The sequence below is a fragment of the Pogona vitticeps genome, chromosome 1 (assembly GCF_051106095.1).
Source record: "Pogona vitticeps strain Pit_001003342236 chromosome 1, PviZW2.1, whole genome shotgun sequence".
NCBI lineage: Eukaryota > Metazoa > Chordata > Lepidosauria > Squamata > Agamidae > Pogona > Pogona vitticeps.
The window spans coordinates 226,536,630-226,563,651 of NC_135783.1; the positions used below are offsets into that span (position 1 = coordinate 226,536,630).

At 37.6% G+C, this 27,022-nt stretch overlaps 1 protein-coding gene across 24 annotated transcripts in view; it reads left to right on the forward strand.

Annotated features, from left to right (window-relative positions):
* The window catches only part of NCKAP5 (NCK associated protein 5), a 762,731-nt gene that overhangs the window by 557,852 nt on the left and 177,857 nt on the right, over window positions 1–27,022 (forward strand). For all 24 annotated transcript variants that reach the window (XR_013537157.1, XM_072984241.2, XM_072984248.2 and 21 more), the window contains 3 exons: window positions 7,150–7,218; window positions 13,776–13,814; window positions 26,171–26,290. Coding sequence is in view for 22 of the 24 variants with exons in the window: in XM_072984241.2 (XP_072840342.2) it covers window positions 7,150–7,218; window positions 13,776–13,814; window positions 26,171–26,290 (228 nt within the window). In the remaining 2 variants the exon portion in view is untranslated. The remainder of the gene's footprint in view (window positions 1–7,149; window positions 7,219–13,775; window positions 13,815–26,170; window positions 26,291–27,022) is intronic.

Below are 27,022 nucleotides of genomic sequence, written 5' to 3' on the forward strand. Positions count from 1 at the left end.
CCTGTATTTAAGATGCATATTTTGAAATAAGTACTGATGCCTGGACCAGGCCATTGTGAGACAGTTGTTGATACAGGGAAACGGAAGATAACTATTTTCTGTGCGTAGCTGTGCAAATCTGATTGCTCACATGCTTTAAGCTACTGAGATGCTCTCAGCACACTCCTGCTTGCAGACGTCAGATAAAACATGAGGAAATACTACTGGAGGAGCGAGCATATGCAATGAGAATTTTTGTTCCTTTTTTCCCTAGAATATACTCTCTGAACTAGTCTCCTACATAATCTTGGCCCCAATTTGTGAGAATTATGGGCACTTACAACCCTACATGAGAAAATAGAGGCAAGACTGCTGATTTTTCCCAGAAATATTTGTAGATTGGCTCTTCAAGAAACCTCATAAATATTCCACATGTGGTAAACAGAACCATGAACTTCAAATGAAAGTTTTAAAAAGCATGATAAAACATGAATGCTAAAGGTGCAGAAAATGTTATTTTTAGGTCAAGGTAGAAAACAGGAAATAGACTCCTTTTTTTACCTTTTACGGTGTACTTTTTTGTTTCCTCTAATGGCCTATTATATTATGAGTTATTTAATGTATTCAGCCATTGCTTTTTCATCCTTAGGGGACTGGCAGGAGAGTCTTAAATGAAGTCATTGAAGCGTTGCCTTCCTATTTCTGCCCCTATTACAAAATGTCAAATAAATGGACATGATTTGCTCAGCAGTCAAGGGAAGTATAGGCACCCTACCTGTATAGATTGGACTAAATCCAATTGCTCCATATTTAAAGCTCCTGGGATAAGAGTGCTTATGGGCATTTCCATAAGTAGTCTTTACTATGAGTTTCATTTTCTTATTTATTTTAAAACAATGGTATTTGGGGAACATCTTTGGCCAGAAATCTGTGCATTGGAAAGCTTTGCCTGCATTGTCTTTCTGATCAAGGAGTACAAATCAGCCAAAGTATGTAAAGAAGCAGAATGCAGAAGAGTCCCCAGCTGTGTAATTTCAAATCCCTTTTCATACTTAAAATTCAGATACCTGTATAGCAGATTTGCTTTTTACAGTTCTGTATACTAATGCAGGAGCTGTAGTTCTCATGTTCCTGTGGGTGCAGTACAGATGAAAGGGCATAGACTAGGGCAATATGTGGCCACATTCAACATCTAAGTTCCTCCTTATCAGAAAGTAAAATATGATTTAAAAAAAAAGCAAGTTGCTAGTAATCATGACAGCATTCAGTATGGTGTAGTGGAGAGAGTGACAAACTAAGACTTAGGAGAACTGAGTTCAAATCCCCGCTCAGCCATGGAAACACACTGAGACAAGAATATTTAACCATTCTTTAAATATCCCCAGTCTTACCCCTTTTAGATTGTTGTAGGGAAAAATACTCATGACAGGGAAATGGCTGAAACCAAGGCAACATCTGCTAAAGTGTTGGTTAAAAGAATGTGGGTGGTGTGACAGCAAAATTAACAAAATAACAATTATGTTTCTAAACATAAACATTTGGATTACCTTGGGGTATCAAGTTTTTACTCCCTCGCTCTTTCAGGAGCTTAAAAACAAAGTTTGCCGTTGATTGCAATGCAGTGGGGTCTTGACTTGAGAACTTAATCGGTATTGGAAGGCGGTTCTCAAGTCAAAAAGTCTGTAAGTTAAGTCTCCATTGACCTACAGTGCATTGAAAACCTATTAATCCCGTAACAGGCTGTTTTTGTTCCATTTTGTTTTTTTTCTGGTCTGTAAGTCAAATCTTGGTCTGCAAGTCAAACCTAAATTTTGCGGCCAGAGAAGTCTGTAACTCAAAAAGTCTGTAAGTCAAGCCGTCTGTAAGTCAAGGGTCCACTGTAATTATTTGCTCATCCAGTTCCATACAGGCTGTGCTGTTAAGGCTTCTTTGCTTTGTCATTCATTTCTCACCAAGTGCTGAAACTGTGATCCAAGTTCAGTATTGGTTTAACCAAAATAATGTTCATGTTATCGTTTTCTCTTCTGCTTACCTTTTAAAGTACAATCCTATGCATGCCTCCTTGGAAATAAACCCTATTTTAGGGGTGTACAAACGTCATCCCCCCACCTCTTTTTGCCACTCGCATTCTTCCTCTGGGACCTCACTTTTTTCCTTGCAAAAATCATCCATTACTGCTTCAGCACTCCAGGAGGTGCAAGTCATTTTAAAAAAATAAGTGATAGCACACTCTAAATTGTTTATTTTTTGGGGAGGGTGGACATCTTTCAAAATAAAAAGTAGACTGCCACTTCCAGTTTTGATTTGTTTTGTTTTTCATGGGGGTGTTTTGGCACTTCTGGTGGCCTCTTTCCCATTCCAGTGCTTCAATGCTTCTCAACGGCTTTCTTAAGAGTTTCAATGGAATACACTTCTGACTAAATTAGTATGGAGTTACAGCCTTTGCCATCTCTTAAAGTACTGATTAGAGCAATCTTGTGTGAATAAAATTATTATGTTTAGCTTCTGGGTCAGAATTCTCTTTTATTTCTAACTGGAAAGAAGTAATTATTGAAGATACTATTAGATGAGCTGTTTACACAAGTTAAAATCAATCCTGCCAGCAATCAAGGATATGAGCAATCAGGGTTGACTCAACGTTTATAGTTTTTGCTGCATTTGATGAATGATGATTTCCAGTGTGTGTGGGTGTGTATGTGTAATTATATGCTGAAAAATACTGCTATAGTAAACTGAGAGTTAGTTGAGATATTACTTTCCAATTTTCATATTTAACTTAAATAACTTTATTGTCACATTATTATATTTTCCATTTAATTCAGATTCCATAGCATTATGGCTGATACAGATTAAAATCTCAAATTCACAGATAAACTAGCATTGCCAACACCTACAATCCTTTAATAATCCTGAAACCATTCTCGTTTCACACCTGGCCATTGCCTATGTGAAATGCACACTATCAACAGAGGAAAAAACAGTCACTTTGTTAAAAAAGCATTCTCTTCCAGCAATGGTCCCATGTATAAATGTATGAAATATTTGCCATGTGGTCCCATTCTTATGTCTGAGGAAGTAGGCTTGTTCACGAAACCTCATATTAAAATACAGCAGTGAGTCTTTAAGGTGCCATAACATTTTGTCTTCTTTTTTATTTTGGTTTTTCCCAATATATTAGCGCAGGCTAGCACAGCTACTTGTTCTAAAATGATATTCTTATTGTAAGTACAGTGGTACCTCACAAGATAATTACCCTGTACAACGACAAATCTGCATGACGATGAGGTTTTGTGATCACCATTGCGCTTCACAAAACAGTGTTTCCTATGGGTGATTTTTGCTGGACGATGTTTCAGTTCATGCTTTGCAAGATGGGTTTTTTTTTCGGGACTGATGCTTCGCAAGACGACGATTTCCACAGCTGATCGGCAGCTCAGCAAAATGGCTTCCCTATGGGCGATCTTCACAAAACGGTTGTTTTCGGGACCGATGCTTTGCAAGACAGCGATTTTTACAGCTGATCGGCACTTTGCAAAATGGCTTCCCAATGGGCTATTTTCATAAAATGACGACTGTTTTCCCCATTGGAACGCATTAAACGGATTTCAATGCATTCCAGTGGGGAAACACTTTTCGCAAGATAATGTTTTCACTAAACAGCGATTTCAATGGAACAGATTAACATCGTCTTGCGGGGCACCACTGTACCATATTAAGAAGACTCTTCAGCACCAAACAAAATTGACACACTGGGATGGTTTGGAAACATTGTGAACTAAATGAAGACTGCATGATCAAGAAGTGGGCCTCTTTTAACAGTGAATTAATATCACTATGTCCCTTTGGGAATGAGTGTTGCTGCAGAGAAAACTTGAAAGAAAACTCCAGCTGTGTTTGTGGTTCCCTTACTTGCATATAAATCCATTTTCGGAAGCACAGCTTAAATGCCTAAATTCTAAAATAACTTGATCTGTTAACAATGAAAGCCCTTGATAATAATTTCTGTCCCTGAGAACACTTGATTCATTATCTTTCCATAGATTGTTAGAGCATTAAAAAGAAACGTGAGGCAAGTAAACTGTGTAATGTTTATAATTATGTGAGAGTATTGATTATGGTGTCAAGGTTAGGTGATGTGGAGGTTATGAGAAGAGACCAGGTATGTGCCTGGATTCCCAAGGCTAGCTTTAATTTTTGCTTGAATGTTTATTTTTGTTCTCACTTACTAAAGGAATTGATATTTTAAGTTTGCTTCTCTCTGGGTCTTGTTGAACCTAATATGTTTTTAGAGATACCTGCACCCTAAAAGATTTATTGTAGGATATAAACACACTCTTGCAGAAATAAAAGACTATAAGGACTGATAGGTAGATCGTCATCAGCACGCTGATGACAGCCAGCTCTACCTCTTCATTTCTTCGACTGCAGTGCTAAATGCTGCTTGGGAACTGTTCTGGGGTAGATGAGGGCAAATGGACTGAGGTTGAATCCTGACAAGACGGAAATCTTTTGTGTCAGTGGGTTGGGAAACTCCCTTTCCTTTGGGGGGGTGACTCTCCCCACGAAGAATGTGGTTTGCAGCTTGGGTATTTGTCTGGACCCGGATCTCACCATGGAAACTCAGGTGACATCTGTTGTCCAGGCAGCCCATTTCCATCTTTGGAGGATTGCCCAGCTGTGTCCCTATCTAGATTCAGGGACACTCGCAATTTTGATTCATGCACTCATAATCTCAAGAATAGACTACTGCAGTACTCTCTACTTGGGGCTATGCTTGAGGTTGATGCTGAGACTACAACTGGTCCAGAATTTGGCAGCCAGATTAATAACTCGGGTGAAGAAATTTCAGCACATCTCCCCCATTCTGGCCTCCTTCATTGGCTACCAGTTTGTTTCCACATCGACTTCAAGGTTATGATGATAACATTTAAAGCCTGAAACAGTTTAGGACTTCGGTACCTAGCAGAACGCCTGCTTCCAGCCAGATCTGTCCATAATACCCATTGTTCACAGGCAGGGCGGTTGAGGGCCTTGACCCCAAAGGAGACCCGGAGGGAAAGAACAAGAAACCGGGCCTTCTCAGCGGTCGCCCCCTGCCTGTGGAACAATCTGCCCATGGAGATCCGCCTGGCATCCTCGCTGAATGGTTTTAAATGAGCATTGAAGACTTGGCTCTTCTGCTAGGCTTTCAATGAGCATTAAATTTTTGATATCTAAGCTTCCCTTTTATCATCTTTTTTGCCATCCTTTCATTACCCTTTTTCATCATCTTCACAGCCATCTGTTTTAATTTATCCTATTAGTTAGTTGAATGTTTGAATTATCTTATTTTTATAGTGTTTTGATATTGTGTTGTTTGTCTTGTTGTTAGCCGCCCAGAGTGGCCTGGTTGCCAGATGGCTGTGGGGTAAAAAAAAAAAAAGATAAGTAGATGAAAGGGTAGGTTGGTATTTTCTCTTTAAATACTAAGAGAGATTGTTTACATTGTCATATTTGTAACAAGAAATACTGTAGCTTACTCTCAGACCAGGAAAAGACTGGTTTAACTGAAAAATAAAACAGAGTCTGTAACATCTTGGTGCAGGCAAGATATGCTACAGTATTTGCCTATGAGTCCTATACTGTACCTCAAAAGTGGACTGTGGGTTTGAGATCTGGCCGAACAGGGATGTGATTCTGTTCAGCTGATCCAGAAGAAGCAGAGACAGCAGCCAGGAATCTAGAACTGATTAGTGGGAAACTGTGCACATAAAGTGCACAATCATGCACTGGCTCCCCCTCCCCTTCCGATGGCTCCTGCTTGTGTTTTTAGCTGGGCCACCAGATCACCATCTGATTTTGCAGTCTGGTGTAAGAGAGAGGCTGCTGAAAGGGTTGGCAAGCTTTCATGTTTACCTGTACACAAGTATGTAAGTAAACATGATTTTGAGCAGGGACATAATAGTATTAGTTTTAAGCACAAATACTTATTTAAACTTGCACTAGTGTTATATACGTACTAGTCTGGGTGCTTCGTATTTTGTCAATACTCTTTCTTTCTGTGCCTGAACAAAAACCTAGGGGGTTAACATGTTCAATGGACATGGAATGTATTCGCGAAGGCTTTCACGGCCGGGGTCTAATGGAACATGGAATGCTTCTTGACTTTCAGTATATAAATACCCTTTCAGGGTACCCTAGGTAGAGAGTAGTCGGAAGTAGTTTACCCTTCCGGTGTTCTGGGGATAACCTTAGAACTGTTCAGCTTCCTACACGGTGTGGCTCTTTTCTGGGATAAACAGTAGAGAATTTAAATCCTATTCTCTGGCTCCCGAGCCAGATGCCTCACTCACTGAGCTATCCTTTTAGAAGAACAGAAAATGGAGATGGGGCAGGGAATGGGTTGTAGCATCTGAACACAGGAATTCCACACTGCAAAATGTTCTTGCAAGTTGTGGCATGTGTTGTCTGTGTACCTGGGCTTTGCAATATCAATCCGTCTAATCCTATATCGGTGGATTGTATTTTTGCCTTTTATGATAATAGGGCGAGAAGCTTATATATGACTCACCTATTGTGCTGGGGAAAAAATACTGCGCCCAGTATAAGAGAAATGTGTACTGCATTTCTAGATTTTACAATATCAGAAAGAAAGAAACCCTTGAAAGCTTGGCTGCGCTATCCATCAACACTGCAACATCCACATGACAAAAAGAAATCACATTTTATTATTGTATCTGTAAATCTCTTAATACTGTGCTAAGCTTTCTGATTTGAAAAGAGAGGACGATGCCCCTGACTCATGATTTTCAAGCATTCAAGTTTGTCAGGTCTGAATAAAAGAAAATTGATGTACAAAATATCCGCTGCAATGTTTTTACTGAAGGCTGTTTTCTGTATCTGCCAAAAATGGATTACAAAGATGCGGCAGTCTTTCTGTAAATTGTAATATAGTTTTGTGGGTAATTTCATAATGATAATGGAATTTCTCTGTTGTTTATAACAGCAAATGAGATCCCATGGATATGGTTTATTTTATTTTATTTTTTTTGCTCTTTTTCTCCCTACCCACTCACCCCCACTACTTTTGTTTTGGATTCCAATGAGGTGTATTGAGTAAAAGTGGTGATTAAATTGTCATGTTTCACACCATTCCCACTGGTTAATTTGCATTACTTTTGCATCTTGCAGGCAGAGAATTCTGCGCTGGCTATGGAAAATGAAACTCAGAGGGAACAGTATGAAAGGTGCCTTGATGAGGTAAGGTGGATACAATAATGCTGGTTCCACAGTATTGTGTTAGTAAGTGCCTTGACCCTTTCTGGATATGCTCTATTTTTGTTTAATATGCAGCATCCAGATATTTCATCTTACTATAATCCCAAATATGCCAGATAAAAAAAATGGACTTAGTTTCACTTAGGAGTCTGGAGATTTACATTTATTTATTTATTTATTTATTTATTTATTTATTTATTTATTTATTTATTTATTTATTTATTTATTTATTTATTTATTTATTTATTTATTTATTTATTATTTGATTTCTATCCTGCCCATCTGGTCTAACATTGGACATCCTTTTCACAGATGGGTTTATTTCGGGGCATGATCACACAAGACAAATGTTCCCTAGTCTTTCCCCTGTTAGGTTGTTGAAGAAATTTCCAGCCACACAAAGCACAGCCACTATCAAATCATTTACCTGACCAGTGGCGTAACTGTGGTTACAGTTTCCCCCTCCCTGAGAGGCTTCTGTTGTTTTGTTCCAATGGTGTATTAATATATTCCTTAGTGGTATGACATGTGCGCTTCCAGAGGCGGCGGAACAACAGAGGAAATTTTACCGAATAGCAACTGCTTCCCAACGTATCAGTAATTTTGTTTTTGTTTTTTTAAGTAAGGAGGTGCGTGCCCCAGAAAACAAGAAAGAAAATAAACTGTGCTATGGCCATAATGATTCAGATAGGAGAAAATGAATCAGCAACGTTGAAACACATTGGGACATGCATCCCATTTATCATTAGAACAGGGGAATATTTGCCTGATGTGACCACAGCCTCAAAAGAAGTGATTGAAGTGAAAGGAGGGCCTCGCTTTTGAGACATGAGACATATAGAACATTTTATACTTTCATTCACTTCATTCCTGAATAGGATGATTACTTTGAATTGAACACGCTGTCCTCAGGTGATCCTGTCTTGGTGTCTCTTTTCTCTCTCTCTCTCTCTCTCTCTCTCTCTCTCTCTCTCTCGATCTCTCTCACTCTCCGCTTCTCTCCCTCCCTCTTTGGCCTTTTTTTACTAAGTAGATCCACTAAAGGCAGTTTGACTTCAGTGGTGATTTGGTGAAGTTTAATACAGGATGGAGCAGTGAAAAGTCATTGGGTCATCACACTGATCCCCAAGGACCTCTGCCAGCAACCTACCTATGTGATTTATAGCTTCTGAAATACGTATACTGTAATAGATGATGATGACTGCTAACTTTTTGTGCCTGTATATTCTAAGCCTCAGGCCAGATATGATTATCTAAGTAATTTTCTTCTCTTTCTGACTCAAATAGACTTGCAAAATTTAAGAATCCCAGAGATTCTGTCTATTTTACTGCAAGAAAAGAGGCTAAGCTATTTGTTAGATCTGTTGTGGGAAGCAAATAGCAATAGAAACCTCTTTGGCTAGCCTGTAGGCTGGTTTAAGAAATTGCTGCTTCTATTACAGCCAAGTAAATGTTCTGATGTTTGCGGGTCTCTCCTCTCCCATTTAAATTAGTTTTGGCTAAAATGCATGGAAATGTTCTGAAGGTATGGCATATTTCTCCTTCATGTTAAAACTGGTGCTGGTGCATATTACTGGAAAGGCTGTGGTTGCAGGAATTCAAGTAAACATATCTGATAGGCATGTGCTTTTGTGAAAATACTCCGGCACCAGATCCTTCGTCTCCTTCAGGAGATTGTGGAATGAACCATCTTGTGCAGAGTTTGGCCTGCAGTCATTGCTCAGATCCCCAAATGTAGAGCTGTTGCACAAGAACCCACATGCTCTTCTACTTCTGGCTTCCAGGATACCTGTCCTGTATCAGCATCTGGTGTGGCTGCATCTGGTGTTTTGCACCCATGGATCAAACCTCCTGTCACTCGGAGGCACCTCAGCAGCAGAATCCTTTTTTTTTAAAGTGAAAGCTTACGTAAACTCATTTCAAATATGAATATGCATAGCAACTGTATATCCCCCTGTACCACTCTGTATTAAACGTCACCTCTTGTCCATATCACCTATGATACAGCAATTATTTTTTATTCTTCAGAAGCATAACAAAACCTAATATTACTTCTGTACATACATTGTTGTCTTTATTCGGAACCTTACCTTCATGATTATTAATATAGGTTCTTGCCTTGTAATGTGAAAATAAAACCTAATGTGTATTCTGGCAGTAAAAGTCAGTTTTACTGTGAGGAAGAAAGTAGGCAGGAAGGGTCAGAAGGCTGCACAATTGCAGGAAATTCTAACAGAAAATTCTACCAACAATATAATTGAAACTAATTCTTTATCTCTGTTATTTCCTCTAACTTTGATGTATCAGTGACTTAGATTACATTTGAAAGTCAGCATCACTTCTGTGGTCTAGCTTTGTGTTATATAAGAATGAATTTCATTTATTTAAATTTAAAAAAATTCTAAGGCATCTCCTTGTCTCTAGGAAACGGAAAGCAAGAAACAGGATTACCTTTCTCCTGCCTCAGGGGCTGTGGTTTAAATGCTTAATCCTAGTTTCCTATTCTGGAATTTGGCTGTCAGTTTATTGTCAAGAGGTGGCATTATATTTATTCATGTTATTAAGCCAGCAAAGATTTCTGTCAGGCTAAAATGTAGTCTTTCAGAGCAATGTGATATGTTACACTACAGCATTTTAAAATTACCATACCAATTTCTGCAATGCTATATATATGACATTGAAGTACGGTAAAAATGGGTATAAAATTATAATTACATCCCTTTTTTGTTTCTGAATTTAAGCGGAACATTGGGGGCATATATCTAGACAGTGGTGCCCAGCATAGCGACGTTAATCCATCCCGGATTAATCGTCGCTATGTGGAAACATCGCTAAACGGAACGGAAAAACCCATAGGAATGCATTAAACTTCGTTTAATGCGTTCCTATGGGGCCCAAACTCACCGTTCAGCGAAGATCCTCCATAGCGCCGCCATTTTCGCGCCTTCGGTAAGCGAGGAAACCGTGCGAAAATGGTTTTGGAACCGCTGATCAGCTGTTTAAAAAAACATCGCAATGCGAAGATCGGTAAGCGAAACACTTACCGATCATCGCAATGCGATGTTTTGCCCATTAAAACATCGCAATGCAATCGCATTAGCGATATAAAAAAGATCGCTATGCGGATTCGTCGTTAAACGGTGCGCTCGTTATGCGAGGCACCACTGTATATATATCTATATATCTATAGATAGACAGACAGACAGACAGACAGACAGACAGACAGATAGATAGATAGATAGATAGATAGATAGATAGATAGATAGATAGATAGATAGATAGATAGATAGATAGATAGATAGATAGATAGACAGACAGACAGACAGACAGACAGACAGACAGATAGATAGATTAAGCGGAACATATATATCTATGCCCCCAATGTTCCGCTTAATTTATCTATCTATCTATATCTATATAAATATATATGCCCCCAATTTTCCGCTTAAATTCAGAAACAAAAAAAGGGATGTAATTATAATTTTATACCCATTTTTACCGGACTTCAATGTCAAAACACGGCCAGCTCACTGGAAATATATCCTGGAATATGTTAGCACCATTGCACACTGATATTATTATGTTTATAATGCTAGAGTGAGTCATTATAAATTAAGGAGGTGGTGGTAAGGGTGTTTCATTTTTTTCCTAACATTAGCATCCTTGCTTTGGAAGTACAGTAAAACATTAATCTTCTACATATTTCTGCATGGTAGTACAATTTCGGCTGAGCATCTAGTATGAGTAAGAAGACATTTTTTGCACTGTAACTTCGAGAACCTTCCTGCCAGTTGTAGTCCAGAAATTGAGGTCTTCTATGATCAGGAAAGAAAACATTCATTCTGTAGAGTTTCACTTTATTTGGACGGGAGACAACTTTCTGTTATATGCATAATAGTTTAGATTTTAAGTCACCTGATGTTTTAAAAAATACTAGGTGTATTATTAGTGAAAAAGTACTTGTCTTGGCATATTTTTAATTTATTTATTATTTATTTTATTTATTTAACTAATATGCTGCCTACTGTACCCAAACGTCTCTTGGCGGCTTACAACAATTAAAATACAATAAAAAGATAAAACAATTAAAATATAATTAAAATAGGTACTCTAAAAATTGCCATCAGGACCCACAGTTGATATTATTTCAATTAAAAGCCTTCTGGAACAGGAAGGTTTTGACCTGGCGCCGAAATGTCATCATTTAATTAATTAATTATTGAATGCAGACTTCATCATATATAATGGATTCGTATAACATGAGGATGAAGACACACAATGTACTATTTTGTTACTTGTCTGTATGTCACTTACAGAATCTTCCCAACTGCTACCAAAATTGAAATGATCAGGGAAAGCCAATTATGATTTTAGCTGGAGAGAAAACTAACTTACATTATTTTGTACCTATTTATACAGTTTATAGAAACTATTTATATAATGGAAACTTTCATAAAAATAATATGATTTCACGTGGATATAAATCTGTGCATGATAAATTCTTGTAGTACATATAATCAGCAGTATTTAAATATCTGCATGCTGACAAACAGATTGAATAAATATTGTACTTGAAAAATGGCAAGCATTGTAAAAAATTATTCAGATGGATTCAGCTATCATACTGTTGGTAAGACAGGCTAAATCTAGGTTCGAAGTGAATTCTACTCCTGACTCTCTAGAGGCAACTGCTGGATAAAATCCAATAAGCATCTTAAGCTAAGCATACATAGCCTTAGAAAGTTCTGATAGAGTTGAAAATGTATTTTTTTAAAAAAGACTTTTCAAATTGTGAGTCAGGAACCCACAGTGTGGCATAACAAAATATTAATTTGATCATAAATGCTACAGCTTACAACTTTTATCCTAAGCATGAATATTGGTGGGTAAATCCACTGCTTTCATTCTATGATGTTATGTATACAAAATTATTGAAACATTATCATCCTCCAGGGCTGGCATACAACAGATGTGTAGTTTCCATGTTGGCTAAAGAAGCTTCTGTAGTTCTAGATAAGAAGATCCAGTGCAGAATAGTGTTGGACTAGACTCTGGAGACCTGAGTTCAAATCCCACTCAGCTATGGAAACTCACTTGAGTTATAGTAATACTAAATCACTCCTTGAACATTTTATTTGCCTTGAAAGCCCTATTAGGATTGTTATAGGCCAGAAATGACTTGATGGCCCATAACAACAGGAGTGCTGGATATAAGCACCCATCCTTATTTTACTGTAATTTCTGCTATTCAGGTTAGAGGTGTTAACAGAATCTCTAAAGACAATAATTTCTATCCTATTTATTCCAATCTTTGTCAGTCTTTCAGTGATTACTGGGCAAAGCTCTTTCAGATGTCCTGGAGGTGCAAAGAGCCCCTTAAGGTTTTGTTGGTGTTTCTTTCCTCCAAAAGTAACCTCATGTCAGTAAGTAAAGTAACAATGTATTAGAGTTTTTGTTCAATTTTTAGGTAAACAAAACAATATTAAAACAGAAAGGGTATGGCAGAAGAAATACTGCTGTATATCTGTTCTAAAAGCCTAAAGGGCAGCACATGTGGATTTCAGAAATATAACACATTCACTCATGTGGGTTATTATCACTGCAGTTTTATTTTGTATCTCCTGTTAAATCATGTACAGAGCTGTTTTATGTGGCCATTCCTTTCATTGTTGCCTTAGGTTAAACACCAGTTTTGAAAAGAGAAAAGAGTGTTGGGATGTTTTATGAGAAAATGAATCAAATCAAATTTTTGGATCACACAGGAACATGGTTTTCACTAAAATGAATTAGGTTGAAACTTTTGCCCTTATTTTTCTCTCTCTCTCCCTCTCTCTCTCTCTCTCTCTCTCTCTCTCTGTGTGTGTGTGTGTGTGTGTGTGTGAGAGAGAGAGAGAGAGAGAGAGAGAGAGAGAAACTGTGAATGTCAAAGAAGCTTTTAAAAGTTTTTTCCTGGTTTTCTGTGTTCTTTTATATATGTATTAAACAACATGGTTGTATAGCTACTAATCAGTGCTTTGTACTCTGACATAATTCAGTTAGAAACTGGGGTCTGAGTAAGTTCCAACCACACTTTGGTGTCTGCAGGTATTTAAATTTCTGTGCCACTGTGTTCTACCTAGCTGTTTATTCCGTTTTGTCAATATCAAATCGGGAAACAATCAAGGCTTTTGAAAACATTTGGGATCCCATATCCTGCTTGCACAAAATTGAAAATATCTTCTACGAAACCAGCTTAATGGTACTGATTTTCAGTCATATCATTTACAGAAACACAGGGTTTGGTCTCTGACTCAACATTAGTTCTTCTCTTTAGAATACATGGAATCCTAACAATATATTTAACCACATGAGTTATTACTAGATACAGGCTTTCAGACAGAATGAGATCGTCATAGAAAACTGTAATATAGTCGGATGTGAAGTTGTACGGATAATAAGCAGGGTTTTGAAAGGCCCCCAGAGTTACCTGAAAGAGATTGTACATAGCACGCACATACACGCACTATGCACTGCTCAAATATATTTTATTTCTTCTATAGGTGGCCAATCAGGTTGTCCAAGCACTGCTTACTCAGAAGGTAAGTCATTTATCCCTTTTCTTATGTAGTATTAAAGGTTATAGAGTTATAGAAAGGTGCCGAACTACAATTATCAAGCTTTACTCGGTACTCAGATTCATATGACTTGGAAACTTTATCGACATCATCCCAGGCTGATACGCTTTTTCTTCCCTTCTGCTCTTTCATTTCTGACTTTCCTGTCACTTTTTTCATCATGCCATCTCTCTCTCTCTCTCTCTGCATTAGCACCCATTCAGCCTTTCTTTCTGTTCGCTCTCTTCCTCCTACCTACCAAAACCCAGTCATTTTCTTCTCTCCTCACTCATGCTTTCCAAACTGTTGAAAGAGTTTGGATGCCCTGCAAAGGAGAGCACATGGAGCAGCCTAGAGGCCCTGGAGAAGAATTCATTTCCCGAGCCTGTTTTGCCTGTCCTGCTTGAGAAAAGGTTGTCACCTATTGGCAAAATGTAGTGCTGTAGGCTAGAGGAAGATTTCATTTAATTAACATTATTTATCCAGTTTAAAAAAAAACAAAGTATAACCATGGGACGTGCACACACTTATAACCCCCTTAGTATCCATGCCAAGTTTCAGTCCTATGATTTTCATACTTTTACAGGAACAGGAAAAAAATAATACAAATAACAAACTATCTTGAGGCCATGATCTTGGTAGGAAAATGGCATGTGGGAAAAATTAAAGACCTCCCTTCTTTCAAGTACATTATCATGAAGTGGCCTCAAAGTATATTTTTTTAAAAATGGAAGTGATGGGAAATTCTCTTCCCCCCCCCCCCCCACACACACACAAAGAGTTTTAAAGAGAGAATTTCCTCCAGACCACATCAGGGGAGGCAAGGCTTAAATTAATGACTCCTGTATACTCTCTCCAGTCTATTCATTGTAATCTCTTCACTGATGCAATTTGCAATTTTTAAAATTCTCTATGTTGCATAAAAATGCATTTCATGTCACACATTGTGTGGGCTTGGCTGTTATTCCTAATATAGGTAGGTCTGTAGTGGAGCCAGGGATTGCAGGGTCAAAGCCCCATGATTTTCTGAGTAGCAAGAATTATGATATCAATTGCCACCCTCCTGAGTCTCTAAGGATTCTTGTAATTGCTCGGAACAGTACATTCTTCTAAAGCTGTCCATGTTATAATGCAAAGCACTTAAAGGTGTTTTGGTCTTGAATGGGCAATTCAGCTATTACGTTTGCAGAAGACTCTGATCTTTATTTGTTAATATGGTTGAATTCAGAGACCTGCATTTCTAGTCTCTTATTATGGAAGAAGCTGGTTATGATAACTGTCATTATGAGCACCCACATGTCCAACTTCATCTCAGCGTGCGCAGGTCTGTGTTTTTTTAATTGACACATGCATTTATTTATTTTTCTATGTCAAACCTATACAGTATTTTAAATCCTGAATTTAATCATGAAATAACTTGGGTTGGTAACTCTAAAGTCCGAGATTTGAATTAGGTCTTCACTGGCAAAACCTGAAGCATTAGTTGACATGGTGTCTCATCAGGCATTTTCCTCATTTCTGCAAATCACTGGCTGTTTTTGCAGTGTATCAGTTATTTTTTTGTCCTCCTCTCAATATTTTCAATACTTTGAGGGTGACGGGTACGCACTCGTTTGCTGAGAGCTTTGAAGGTTTTGTGGTTTTTGTGTGGACTGCGCAATCTTTGGAGTGTTACATCTCCCTCAGGTGTTTTCCTTCCTTCCTTCCTTCCTTCCTTCCTTCCTTCCTTCCTTCCTTCCTTCCTTCCTTCCTTCCTTCCTTCCTTTCAAGTTATCTGGTTGCAACTCTTGACTGCTCTTTAAATTCACTTCCTTAATTTCTCTTTAGTCTCACAAAAAGTTTCATTTGAGTCACAGAGGAACATCAAGCAATATGCAACAGGATAAAGCTGCTGGCTTTTGCAAAGAGTAGCTGCAAAAGTGGATTTTGTTGCCAGAAAAGTCATTTAAGCCTTTTTGTTTGTTTGTTTTTGTTTTTAATTCTCAGCTGAGCATGTAAAATAACCTACCCATCCCCCCAAATCAGAACTGGATCAGATTCTGTTGTGGTACAAATGCCTGCACAGAACAGATGAACTTTCTCCATAATAGTCTTGTGTGCTGACATATTTGCTGGTTTCACCATTTTATTATCTTATGTATAAAACAACATGCATACTTTTTCCAAACAAATCAAAAGAAGGCAGCATTTATATGAGATATTTATAATTCCTTTAGGACAGAGGTTTGTTCCACAACAACCATTCTTTCCAACATCAAGACACAACACCCAAAGATACCAAGAAGTTCTAATGGATGGACTAACAATATAAATTAAAATATATTTAATACTGTGATTTGCTTAGTATTGATGAAATTTAACAGATGCTAGTTTACTGCTGAATAACTCTAGCTAATTTAATATCCTGAAGGGGAAACATGAAGCAGCACTCTAAATGTTAATGAATGTTAACTGTTACAGCCCTCCTGATGCCATTTAGACCAAAACCATTTATAAGAAAGGACAGGAAGACAATACTGTACAGTAAATAGGAAATTAGACTCTTTGGGTCAATCACAAATGGCTTCTATACAAATCCAAGTAATAACTGGTAAACAGATAAGTCTTCCACCAGACTGCAATAAGACAGAACAAGTAATGTCACCGAGAGATAACACACCTCAGGGGCATCATGAGATACAGAGGAAATCTTAAGAGCTCTCAAAGATTCCAGAAGAGTGATACTGTGCAGTAACACCAGCCATGTATATTATACTGTGAAATTTCAAATTGCCCCCAAAGGAGTAGTTTTTTGTTTAAATTATATACATCATATAATAATGGAAGAAGTGAAGTATTGCACAGACCAGAACTATATGAGATGACTCTGGTTCCACTGAGAGATCATGGCAACATCAACCCAGAGAGCAAAACCTTGAGTGATTTATCAGTGTCACTGAATCCTTGAGATCAAATTTATAGCTTGAAATGGGTACTCTGGAGGAGATCATTCCGTATACGACATACAGAAGTCCTCCAGTGAGCCCAGCTTTTGGGTGGAAATATGAAGGAAAATATATTAAATTGGGATTTCTGCCTCAAAGCACAATATTTTTTATTTTGGTTTTTTTTTTCCTTTCCTTCATTTCCACAAGTTGCACTTTTTACTTAAGAGGCATATAAAAGCTGAAGGGTAAATAAAAGCACAGCAAGGAGTCATACCTACACCAAGAAAACATCCCAAGTTTGTTTGTAAGTTTCAAGGCTACTAAGTTTCTCATTCAGTGTCATACAGATTTTAATTGAACGATGCTACTGTTTTGCTAATATATTTCTGTACATTTTTAAAGTTTTTTTTGATGATGATAAATGCCTTCTACTCTGAAGAATATCAGCAGAGCCCAGCTAAATAGGTGTGCTGAACAGGGCAGATGGACTTTCCGAATAGACCAAAGGACTATCTAGTCCAACCTTTTATTTCTTACAGTGGCCAAAAAGATGACGTTGGGAAGCCCACAAGAAGACATAAAGGTAGTAGTATCCCAGGCAAATGACAGTGAACCTCAGAGTTGCCTACCCACCATAGGTAGACATGGCAGCTTGTTCAGTTAATGTGTGTAGGTACGTAGTTCAGTTCATAATATAAACCAAATTCAAATTGGGATAATTTCAGAGGGTCCAAAATGCAGCAGCCAGATAGCTGACTGGGGCTGGTTACATCAAACTGTCTGTTATAGCTATTCCACTGGCTGCAGATCCGTTTTAGGGCATAATTCAAAGAGCTGGTCTAAACCTATAAAGCCCTAAATGGCTTGGGTCCAAGCTATCTAAAAGACCATATCTCCCTCTGTGAGCCTGCCCAGGCACTAGAATCATCAGGGGAGGCCTTTCTGTCAGTCCCGCCACCCTCACAGGTGCACTTGATGGGGACATGAGAGGGCCTTCTCTGCCGTTGCTCACAGACTCTGAAACTCCCTCGCAGGGGAAGCTAGGCTGGCCCCATCTTTGCTGTCCTTCCACGAGCAGGCAAATACCTTTCTCTTCAGGCAGGCTTTCTCTTTTTTTAAATTTATGTTTTATTTTTAACAACTAGGGATAAGGTAAGGAGTACAAAAGGTAGAGGGGGGGAAAGAGGAGAAAGGAGAACACAAAATGTACTGTTCTTCAGTCTGTTCACGTTGCGATATCAAGTCAACTTTTCACTTTTCTACAATTTGATTGCCTTGCAGGTTTCAACTTATAGTTACATCTTAGTTTAATTCTATGTTATTCAAGCACTTTCTGGAGACTCAAGCCATTTATATAATAAATCCCATTGTTCAGTTGCATTTTGTATTGGACAGTCTTTCAACACTTCTGATAGAATATCCATTTCTGCCGCTTCCCATATCTTGTCAGTAAGTTCCCCTTGTTTCGGTATCTCCGATTTCTTCCAGTTCTTAGCATAAAGAATTCTGGCTGCAGTGACTATATATATAAAACTAGGCAGTTCTTTGTCTTATCTATATTATCTGGTATAATGCTCAATAAAAACGATTCTGGGGTTAGTAGAACATTACAAAGCACTATTTTTTGTAACAGAGTATGTACTGCTATCCAGTACTGTTTTTGCTACTCTGCAAGTCCACCACATGTGGTAAAAGCTTCCCTCTTGTGCTTCACACTTCCAACAAACATTTGACACCTCTGTATAAATCTTTGACATTTTTTTCAGAGTCATATGCGACCTGTAAAATGTCTTATATATGTTGTCCTTGAAATTTACTGATTTTGTGAGCTTTATGTTATATTGTATTTCTATATTTGCAACCATTGATCAATATAAATATTATGTCCTATATTTTGTGCCCACCTAATCATACATTCTTTTACCATCTGCACTTTAAGTACAAGCAAATAATCATACAGTTTCTTAATTACCTTACCATTTGAGCCCAGCAGAGGTTTATCAAATATCGTTTTTTTCTGTGTAAAAGCCCTCTATCTTTTCCATACCTAGATTCCACTTGTGCTCTGGCCCACCAGTCTAGATATATGTTTTGTGTTTCTAACCCTTCTTTGGATCTTAACTCACAATCATTTTTACTAGATCTTGATATCTTAAAAGTTTCACTTCTGTCATGAGATTAGGTTGTGTAAAGGCCTCGATGGGTGATACCCTGCCTGGTGTTTTTGGTAAATCTGCTTGCTGGATGATCTTTTTCCAAGTACCTAGTAGGGCTCTTCTTATCATATGCAAGTTGAAACTTTTCTGCTCTTTGTCTTTTTTATACCATAGGAAAGTATGACAACCTAACTGTAAATCCTATCCTTCCAACTTGAGTAGTCTATCATTATCTAAAGTTATCCATTCCTTTATCCAGACTAATACACAGGCTCTATAATACAATACCCAATCTGGGAGACCAAAACATGCTTGTTTGGCATCTTGCATTGCTTTGATTTTAATTCTTGTTTTTTTACCTTGCCACACAAATCTCATGATTATCTTGTTCTTGAAAAAAATGACTTTTAATATTATGGGAATTGTCTGAAATAAAAATAAACTTTTAGGTAGAACATTCATTTTGATGGTTGCGATTCTTCCCATCAACGATAGCTGTAATTTGTCCCATCTCTCCAAGCTAATCTGTATCTCTTTAATCAACTTCATATAATTGTCTTTGAATAATGTACTCACTTTCTTTGTGATTTGGATCCTTAAATGTTTATTTTTTTATTTATTTTTTATTTATTTTTTATTTATTTATTTATTTATTTATTTATTTATTTATTTAATTAATTAATTAATTAATTAATTAATTAATTAATTAATTAATATCCCACCTATCTGGTCGGGTCAGGACCACTCTCTGACTCTCTTCTCTTCTTGGAAGTTAGTCCTTTCTATTTCTGTCGTTCTTGATCTCTCATATTTTAACAAATATTTTTGTTCTCGTTTGGTTTATTTTCATCCTGCCATATCACCAAACTTCATCAGCATCTCCATCAGGTCTTCAATTGAGTCCATTGGATCCCCCAATATAATAACTAGATCACCTGCTAAAGCTTGGAGCTTAAAAGAATGGCCTCTTACTTTCAGTCCTTTTATTTCCTTTTTAATTAGAGATAAAAAGGAAATAAAAGGACTGAAAGTAAGAGGCCTTTTAAGCTCCAAGCTTTAGCAGGTGATCTAGTTATTATATTGGGGGATCCAATGGACTCAATTAATATTTCTAGAGTAAGAATGAATAGTAATGGAGAGAGTGGGCACCCCTGTCTTGTACCTTTCTGTATTTGTATTTCTTTCGTCAGCTCTCCATTGATTCTAATTTTTGCCTTTTGCTGGGTATAGATTGCTTTAATTAATTTCAAAAATCTTTCTCCAACTTGTAGCACTTCCAATTGGTGTAGCATAAAATTCCAATTCAGATTATCAAAAGCTTTCTATGCATCCAAGAATATCATAGCCATTTGCTTTTCCGGGTGAGCTTTATACATAGTATTCCAAAGTATTTAAGATTATCCTTATATTATTTTTCATCTGCCTTTTTGGAAGGAAGCCCGATTGGTCTTGATGTATTGTCTGTATTAAGATTCTTTTCAATCTAGTTGCCAACATGGTTGCATTTATTTTATAATCCACGTTTAGTAATGAGATCGGTCTGTAGCAATTCTCCCTTTTCTTCAACAAATTCCAAGAGTTCCTTATATGGTTTAAGCAATACATTTTCTAATTCTTTGTAATATTCAGCTGGGAGACCATCTGGGCCTGGTGATTTCCCACCCACCCCACCCTTTTTTTTTTTTTTTTTTTTGCTTTTTGAGGGCTTCTATGATTTCTGCATATGTTAAAAGCTTGTTTAAAGATTGCATTTGATCTTTAGTCAGTTTCATTTTTTGTATTTCAATACGTATTCTTTCTGAGATTCTTTGTCTACTTCCTTTTTATTGTATACATTTCAATAGAAGTCCTCAACAGTCTCTTTTATTTCTTCTTGTTTAAATTTCTCAGTCCCTGTTCCATTTTTCAGTGTTTGTATTATTGTTTTCTCTTTCTCTCTTTTTAATTTATATGCTAACCATCTCCTTGGCTTATTTGCATTTTCAAAAAAATTTTACTTTGCAAATTTAAGCTTCTTTGCAGTTTCCTCAGTGAGCAATATAATTATCTGGTGTTGTACTAACTTTATCTTTTATTTCAGTTCTGTATTTGATGGATTTAGTTTCAGATGTAGTTCATCTGAGGCTAATCTATTTTCCAAAATCTTGTATTTTTTTCCTGTCTTTCTCTTTTTTTGTTTTGATGCAAATCTTATGGCTGCTCCTCTAAAAATGCCTTACTTGCCTCCCAAACCATTGTCATTGGTGTTTCTGGCCTCATGTTCTGTTTGAAGAAGTCTATGTCTTCTTTTATTTGCTTGATAAACTCCTCATTTTTTTTAAAATGTGAAGTATTGAGCTTCCAATTAAATGCTCTTGATTTGCTGCCAAGTTGTAATGAAATGGGACTATAGTCTGCAAATGTGTTAGGTAAAATATCTATTTGCTCCAATTCTTTCGTTAGACTTGTTGAGATCCAACATGGATCAGTTCTTGACCACGCCTGTGTAACCTTTAGCAAACTGTACAATCCTCACAAGAAGGGGAGTTATACTTTGGAATCCAACGCAGCAGCAGCACCATTATTATTATTATTATTATTATTATTATTATTATTATTATTATTATTATTATTATTATTATTGTTGTTGTTGTTGTTATCGTTATCGTCGTCGTCGTTGCTGTTGCTGTTGTTAATCTAAGAAGAGATGAGAAATATCTACATCCTAGGAATTTGTAGTTCACAATAGTTATGGGAATATATTATGAAGGATGTAGCAGGATTAGAGCATGCACACTTTATGCTACCTTGGGAGTGATTTTTTTCATATCCTCCTGTGTATGGTTCTAGTGTTAAAACTTTTTGTTCAATAACTAGATTATGTAGCAAATTAACATTTTACTATTTAAAGAAATGAGGAGGAGGAAATGTCAGATTTTATAAAGGAACAGTGTGCATGAGGTACTGCTTTGTCTGTTCTTGTTGCCAGTTCTCATGAACCACATTCTCTTTTTGTGTCTGATACTCTCCCTCTTAATGGGGCAACTAGCCTTTTAATGACTTGTCTGTTTGTTAGAACCCCACAAAGACTGGCGTTGGGGCTTTTGCTTGGCTAAATAGAAGATGTATAATGGTTCCCTGTAAGAGGTCTGAGATGATACAGTTATTAACAGACTCTTCTGTTTGCAGAGTTAAAGGATGTAAGATTTTGACTTCAAATAAAAGATATCACTACTTCCTTGTCACTTTAGAAGGCAGAGAATATATAAATTGGTTAGCCTTAGGGATACTTTAAATAAACATTCAGTTTCATAATGTGCTTGGGCACAGTGACTTCTTAGTTTATGAAGTGTTACCTTTGAATCACAGCTAAGCCACAATTTCTCCAGTTATCCTCTAACAAAAGTGTCTCATTGTGTTACCTCTTTTTTTCCTGTTTGCCATGCTGGCTTTGGTACAGCAGCACAAGAATAGATAAAAACACTTTGCTTCTTTCAAACCACCATCCCCCATTCTGACCTGCTGTGCCATCAGGTTCTTGGACTTCAGTATATAGTTAATGCTTATAATAGATAAATATGTGGGTAGCAATGGAAGTTTTTATTCTGCTTTCTCACACTTAAAATATGTAGTGGGGGGAGCAATACAGTTTTCTTTTGTATGAAAAAGAAACTCAGAGTTTAAATGCCATGTTTAATGGAAGCAAATAGACTGAAAGTTTGCTTTGTCCAAATGTTGCTATATCTGTAGTTGTTATGCTTGACAATTCTGCTAATTCATTTCAGTTTGAGCATATGATTTCCTATTATTAAGTGCATGTCCCAAGAGCTCTATCTAGGCTTTACCAAAGCCAGCACTGTAAACTCGCTTAGAATCTTGTCCTGTACCCACATCATACTCTTCACCCTAAGCTCCAGTGCCTAGTCTAAAGAGACTTGCCACTGTTCACATGCGCAAAAGAGAGACTTTCCAGCCCTCTTGCTCATGTGTGAGCCTACATGCTAGTAGGAACCTCAGGTTTAGGCCCTCAAAGTGTATAAATGTGACAATGAAGGGTGTGGGGCTAGGCCATCCCCTCTAAGCATTTTCACGACACCACCTTTCATTACTGTATATCTGAATGTCATACCCTGTCAAGTTACATCAGATTTACAGTGACCCCAGTAGAATTTTCATGATGTTTGAGATACTTAAGGAGTGGTTTTACTATTAATACTTCCTAGTCAGTTTCCGTGGCTGAACCGGGATTTGATCTTCATTCTCTTTGAGTTCTCATGGCTCTTATGGATTCAAGTTGCTTCTAAATAAGCCTTGTTATATCTTCCAGTCTATGCTTCACTCTCTAGGAAGAATGAGTCAGTTCTCTGTTTTGTTTTTAAACATCAGCACAGAGTATTCTTCTCATGTACTTTTCTAACTAGTATCTATGTGGTTCTGAATGGCTTCTGTTGACCAATATTTGGACTATATGTGACTCATTGTTTTATCTATAGGCAAAGTAAATGAAGAAATTAAACACTACAGTTGTAATGGTCTGGCATCATTAGCTGCCTATGGTTGTAATATATACACATAATAGAATGTCATAGATTTGCACTGTGCACTCATTAAAGTTCTAGCTTTTTGGCACGTAGAAGCTTCTAGTTTATCTCATGTATGTTGTGGAAGCACAGACCATCATTTCCATTGGCTATCTAGCAGTTATTATGATACTGTGCAAAATGGTTAAACAAATTTGTGATTGTCCTGTTGTTCAGTTGTCATAACTGCACCATGTGGGCATGTGCCTCTTTTTTTGTAAAAGGTGGAGGGAATTTTACAGAGGTGTATATTGTCATGGTGAACACTATAGTGTCAGTCCCATGATCGCCATATGCCTGTAAAACGGCTTGTTGTGCAGGCAGTTCTGTCTTTTCTCATCTAAAGCCTTGTGCAAATGTTTTCCCCATGGGAAGCCAGAGGCCAGGGAGTGAAACAGGCCAACTTCCATGGCAGCACTCAGCTCTGATCCCTATCCCAATGAGCCATGGTCAGAGGAGTCTAACGCTGGCAGAGCACCATGCTTCACTTGTGGAATTCTGCTTGATCTCTGTTGCATAAAAGAAGTTGGCCGAGAGTGCCTCTTCATAACAGATGTGGCTTCCACTTGAATGAGGAGGCACTGTACACCTTCCTGTGTGCGAGCTTTGTACTTCTCAAGCTGCTCCTCCAGGAGGCTGCTATGCAAGGGGAAGGAGGGAGCAGCATTCTGCCCCGAGACAAATACAGTAGTAGGATCACCTGGCTTTGTGTGCACAGCAAATGCTAGACCCGACAGCTCTACCAGTATCAACAGGACTGCATTCTGTGACTGTGGGTCTCTCAAATGCCATGAAGGCCATCAGGTCTTTTTTGCTTCACCAGTCCTATACTGCGCTCCACTCTGTATGAGTTTCTGCATGTGACTTTTTCAGTGTTGACATGATAGTAATACAGGAGTGTTTTATTTTTTGCATCACTATCAAAAGTGGCAACCTAATTAAGTGCTTGCCCAAAGCTGAAAGGGTACCTTGTAGTCTTTAGGGCAGATTTACCCCTTGCATAAACTGTGTATCTGCCTACAAGAGACCTTCCATGATTTTAATGATACGGTGGTGAAATACCTGGCTCATCATTGATGTTTTTTCTTGTAAGGAAATGAAGCAATGACCCTCTGACTCAGTTCATGCAAGTAATCAAGAGACATTCAGGAGCCTTCCTAAGGAGCTGTGCGGTTTGCATACTTCTCCCTTCCCTCCTCTGCTTTTATAAGAGTATTCTTTTTTTTTTCAGATTACAATTCCCACCAATCATTCTGGCTGGCCGGAGAATTCTGGGTCTTGCAGTCCAAAGAAAGTCGTAGCTCTAATCATTACTTTTGACATGTTTCATTTCACTAAGTCTCTCAGATTCTGTGTCTCTACCTATAAGCATATGTTGCCAAGTTGTGCATGTCCCCACTTTTTGTTGGAATCACAGTATAGAGCAAGGAAATGCTAACCCTTACTTTCATTTCCCTCAATGAGAATCCAGCAAAAGCCTTCCCCCCTTCCAAGCTGCTGTTTTTTTTGCAGGAGGAAATGCCAATTAAAGAGTTTGACCATCTGACTTATTCGGGCTTCTGGACAAAAGGCGGAAGAATAGGGTAGCCTCCCCTGTCCCCCCAAAAGTGCAGAAAGTCACAGTTCCTCACTTAGCATGGCTATTCTGATATAATACTATGAGTCTGTATTCACAACATCCCTGCTGTCTGCTATAGCCAAGGAGAATGCAGAAGGTATAAGACAAATATTTGATAAAACACATTCAGTATCTTGGTTGTATTATCACAGAAACGTCTATAAACTGACTAATATTTCAGTATCTGTTCAGCCTTATGTTGCATGAGATTTAATTCTGTGTATGCTAACCCCTGTGCCACACTAAAGTTTCCTTGGAATATCAATGGAACAAACACAGGCAACTGCAATTTTGAAATTACAGAGGGGTCAGGGACACATCAACAGACAGGGATGTACAGGCTGTTCATGCTTGTTGATATAAAATGAAAAGATTGAGTAGAGGTTATGCATAATATACTCATCTTTTTGCACCTGCCCTGGATGTTTGCTTTTCCCACTTCTTTTCTTTCTTCTCTCTCTCTCTCTCTCTCTCTCTCTCTCTCTCTCTTGCTTGCAATTGGGAGGCAATGTGGAACTGATATCAAATAAAAAGTACTGTGGTTTTAGACGGCTGCTGATTATGATTCTTGCTTGGAAGAATACTCAGCCTGCTAACGTGATACATTTATTTCATGATTTGTATCTGGTTTATATATGTGTGATAAATTTATTTTAAAAAAAACCTTTCGACTGCAATTCTAGGTATTCTGGTCCAGAAATAGGTGCAACTGAACTCAGGGGAACTTGCTTTTACAGGTTTACACTGTTAACTAATTTTAGACTATCATTCTAGATAAGCATAAATTACACCTTAAAAACCATCTTTAATGGTTTTTTTTTAAAAGAGAAACTAGTTTTGAAGCTAGTGTTGAGGAAAGCTCAAGGCTATTGAGAGTCTTGACTTTCCCCCTGAAATCAAATTACTATTGGATCAGAAAGGGTTTTTTCCCCCTCTGTGTATGGGGAAATGTACCCATATTTCCCAGCATATTCTAAAAGGCAGACATTGCAAAAGTAGGATGTTCTGTTAAATATGTGTTTGTGTGACCTTTTCATTCATACTGTTTTCTCCTCTGTCCTATTTAAACCTCATTATCTAGGATTTGAGAGAGGAGTGCTTGAAGTTGAAAACAAGAGTTTTTGACCTAGAACAACAGAATCGAACACTAAGTGTACTATTCCAGCAAAGAATGAAACCAGCATCTGGCTTACTGCTTCAGGTAAGCTTTACAATTAGAATATATATATAATTTGTATTCCCTGAAATTAGGTAACATTCGATAACTCACAGCAGTGTCAACAAACACAAAATGGCAAGTGTGATAGACAGTGTGTTAGAAGAACAGGACTGATTGCAAATGTGATATTGTTAAACTTGAAGATGTGCAAATTGTGGTGGCATCTAAGTTGAGTCAGAATGAAAGAAAAAGAGAAGGCAGGAAGAGAGCACAGTATGATTATTAAATTTCTTCCCCAAAATTGTTCACTTTGTAGATAATAAGCAGGATTAATTTATGTAATGCAATTTATGGATTTACATTTGATGTTAATAATGCAATTTATAATGTTATTTCATTATATTTCATTAATTTATAAATTATAGAAATGCCTAAACATTGTGGCTGAAATCCTTGCTTAGCATAAGCCAAATCACAATTTGTGGTCTATTCCTCCCTAGTAAACAAACTGTCCTGGTGATTAATCTCAAAGCAGCACACAGACACTTTTATTTATCAGCACTCTCTTTACCAGGGAGAAACAGACCAGAAGTTACAGTTTGGCTTACACTGAGCAACAGGATTTTATCCTATGTGTAGAAATGGCTTTTTCTCTTCCAATATGTGGGTGCCTGATTTATCTTCCTCCTCCAACTCAAACCCCTCCCCAGATACTCCTGGGAGTTGCAGGGCTTTCTACAGTAGAACAGAAGAGAGGGTTGCAGTAGGAAAAAA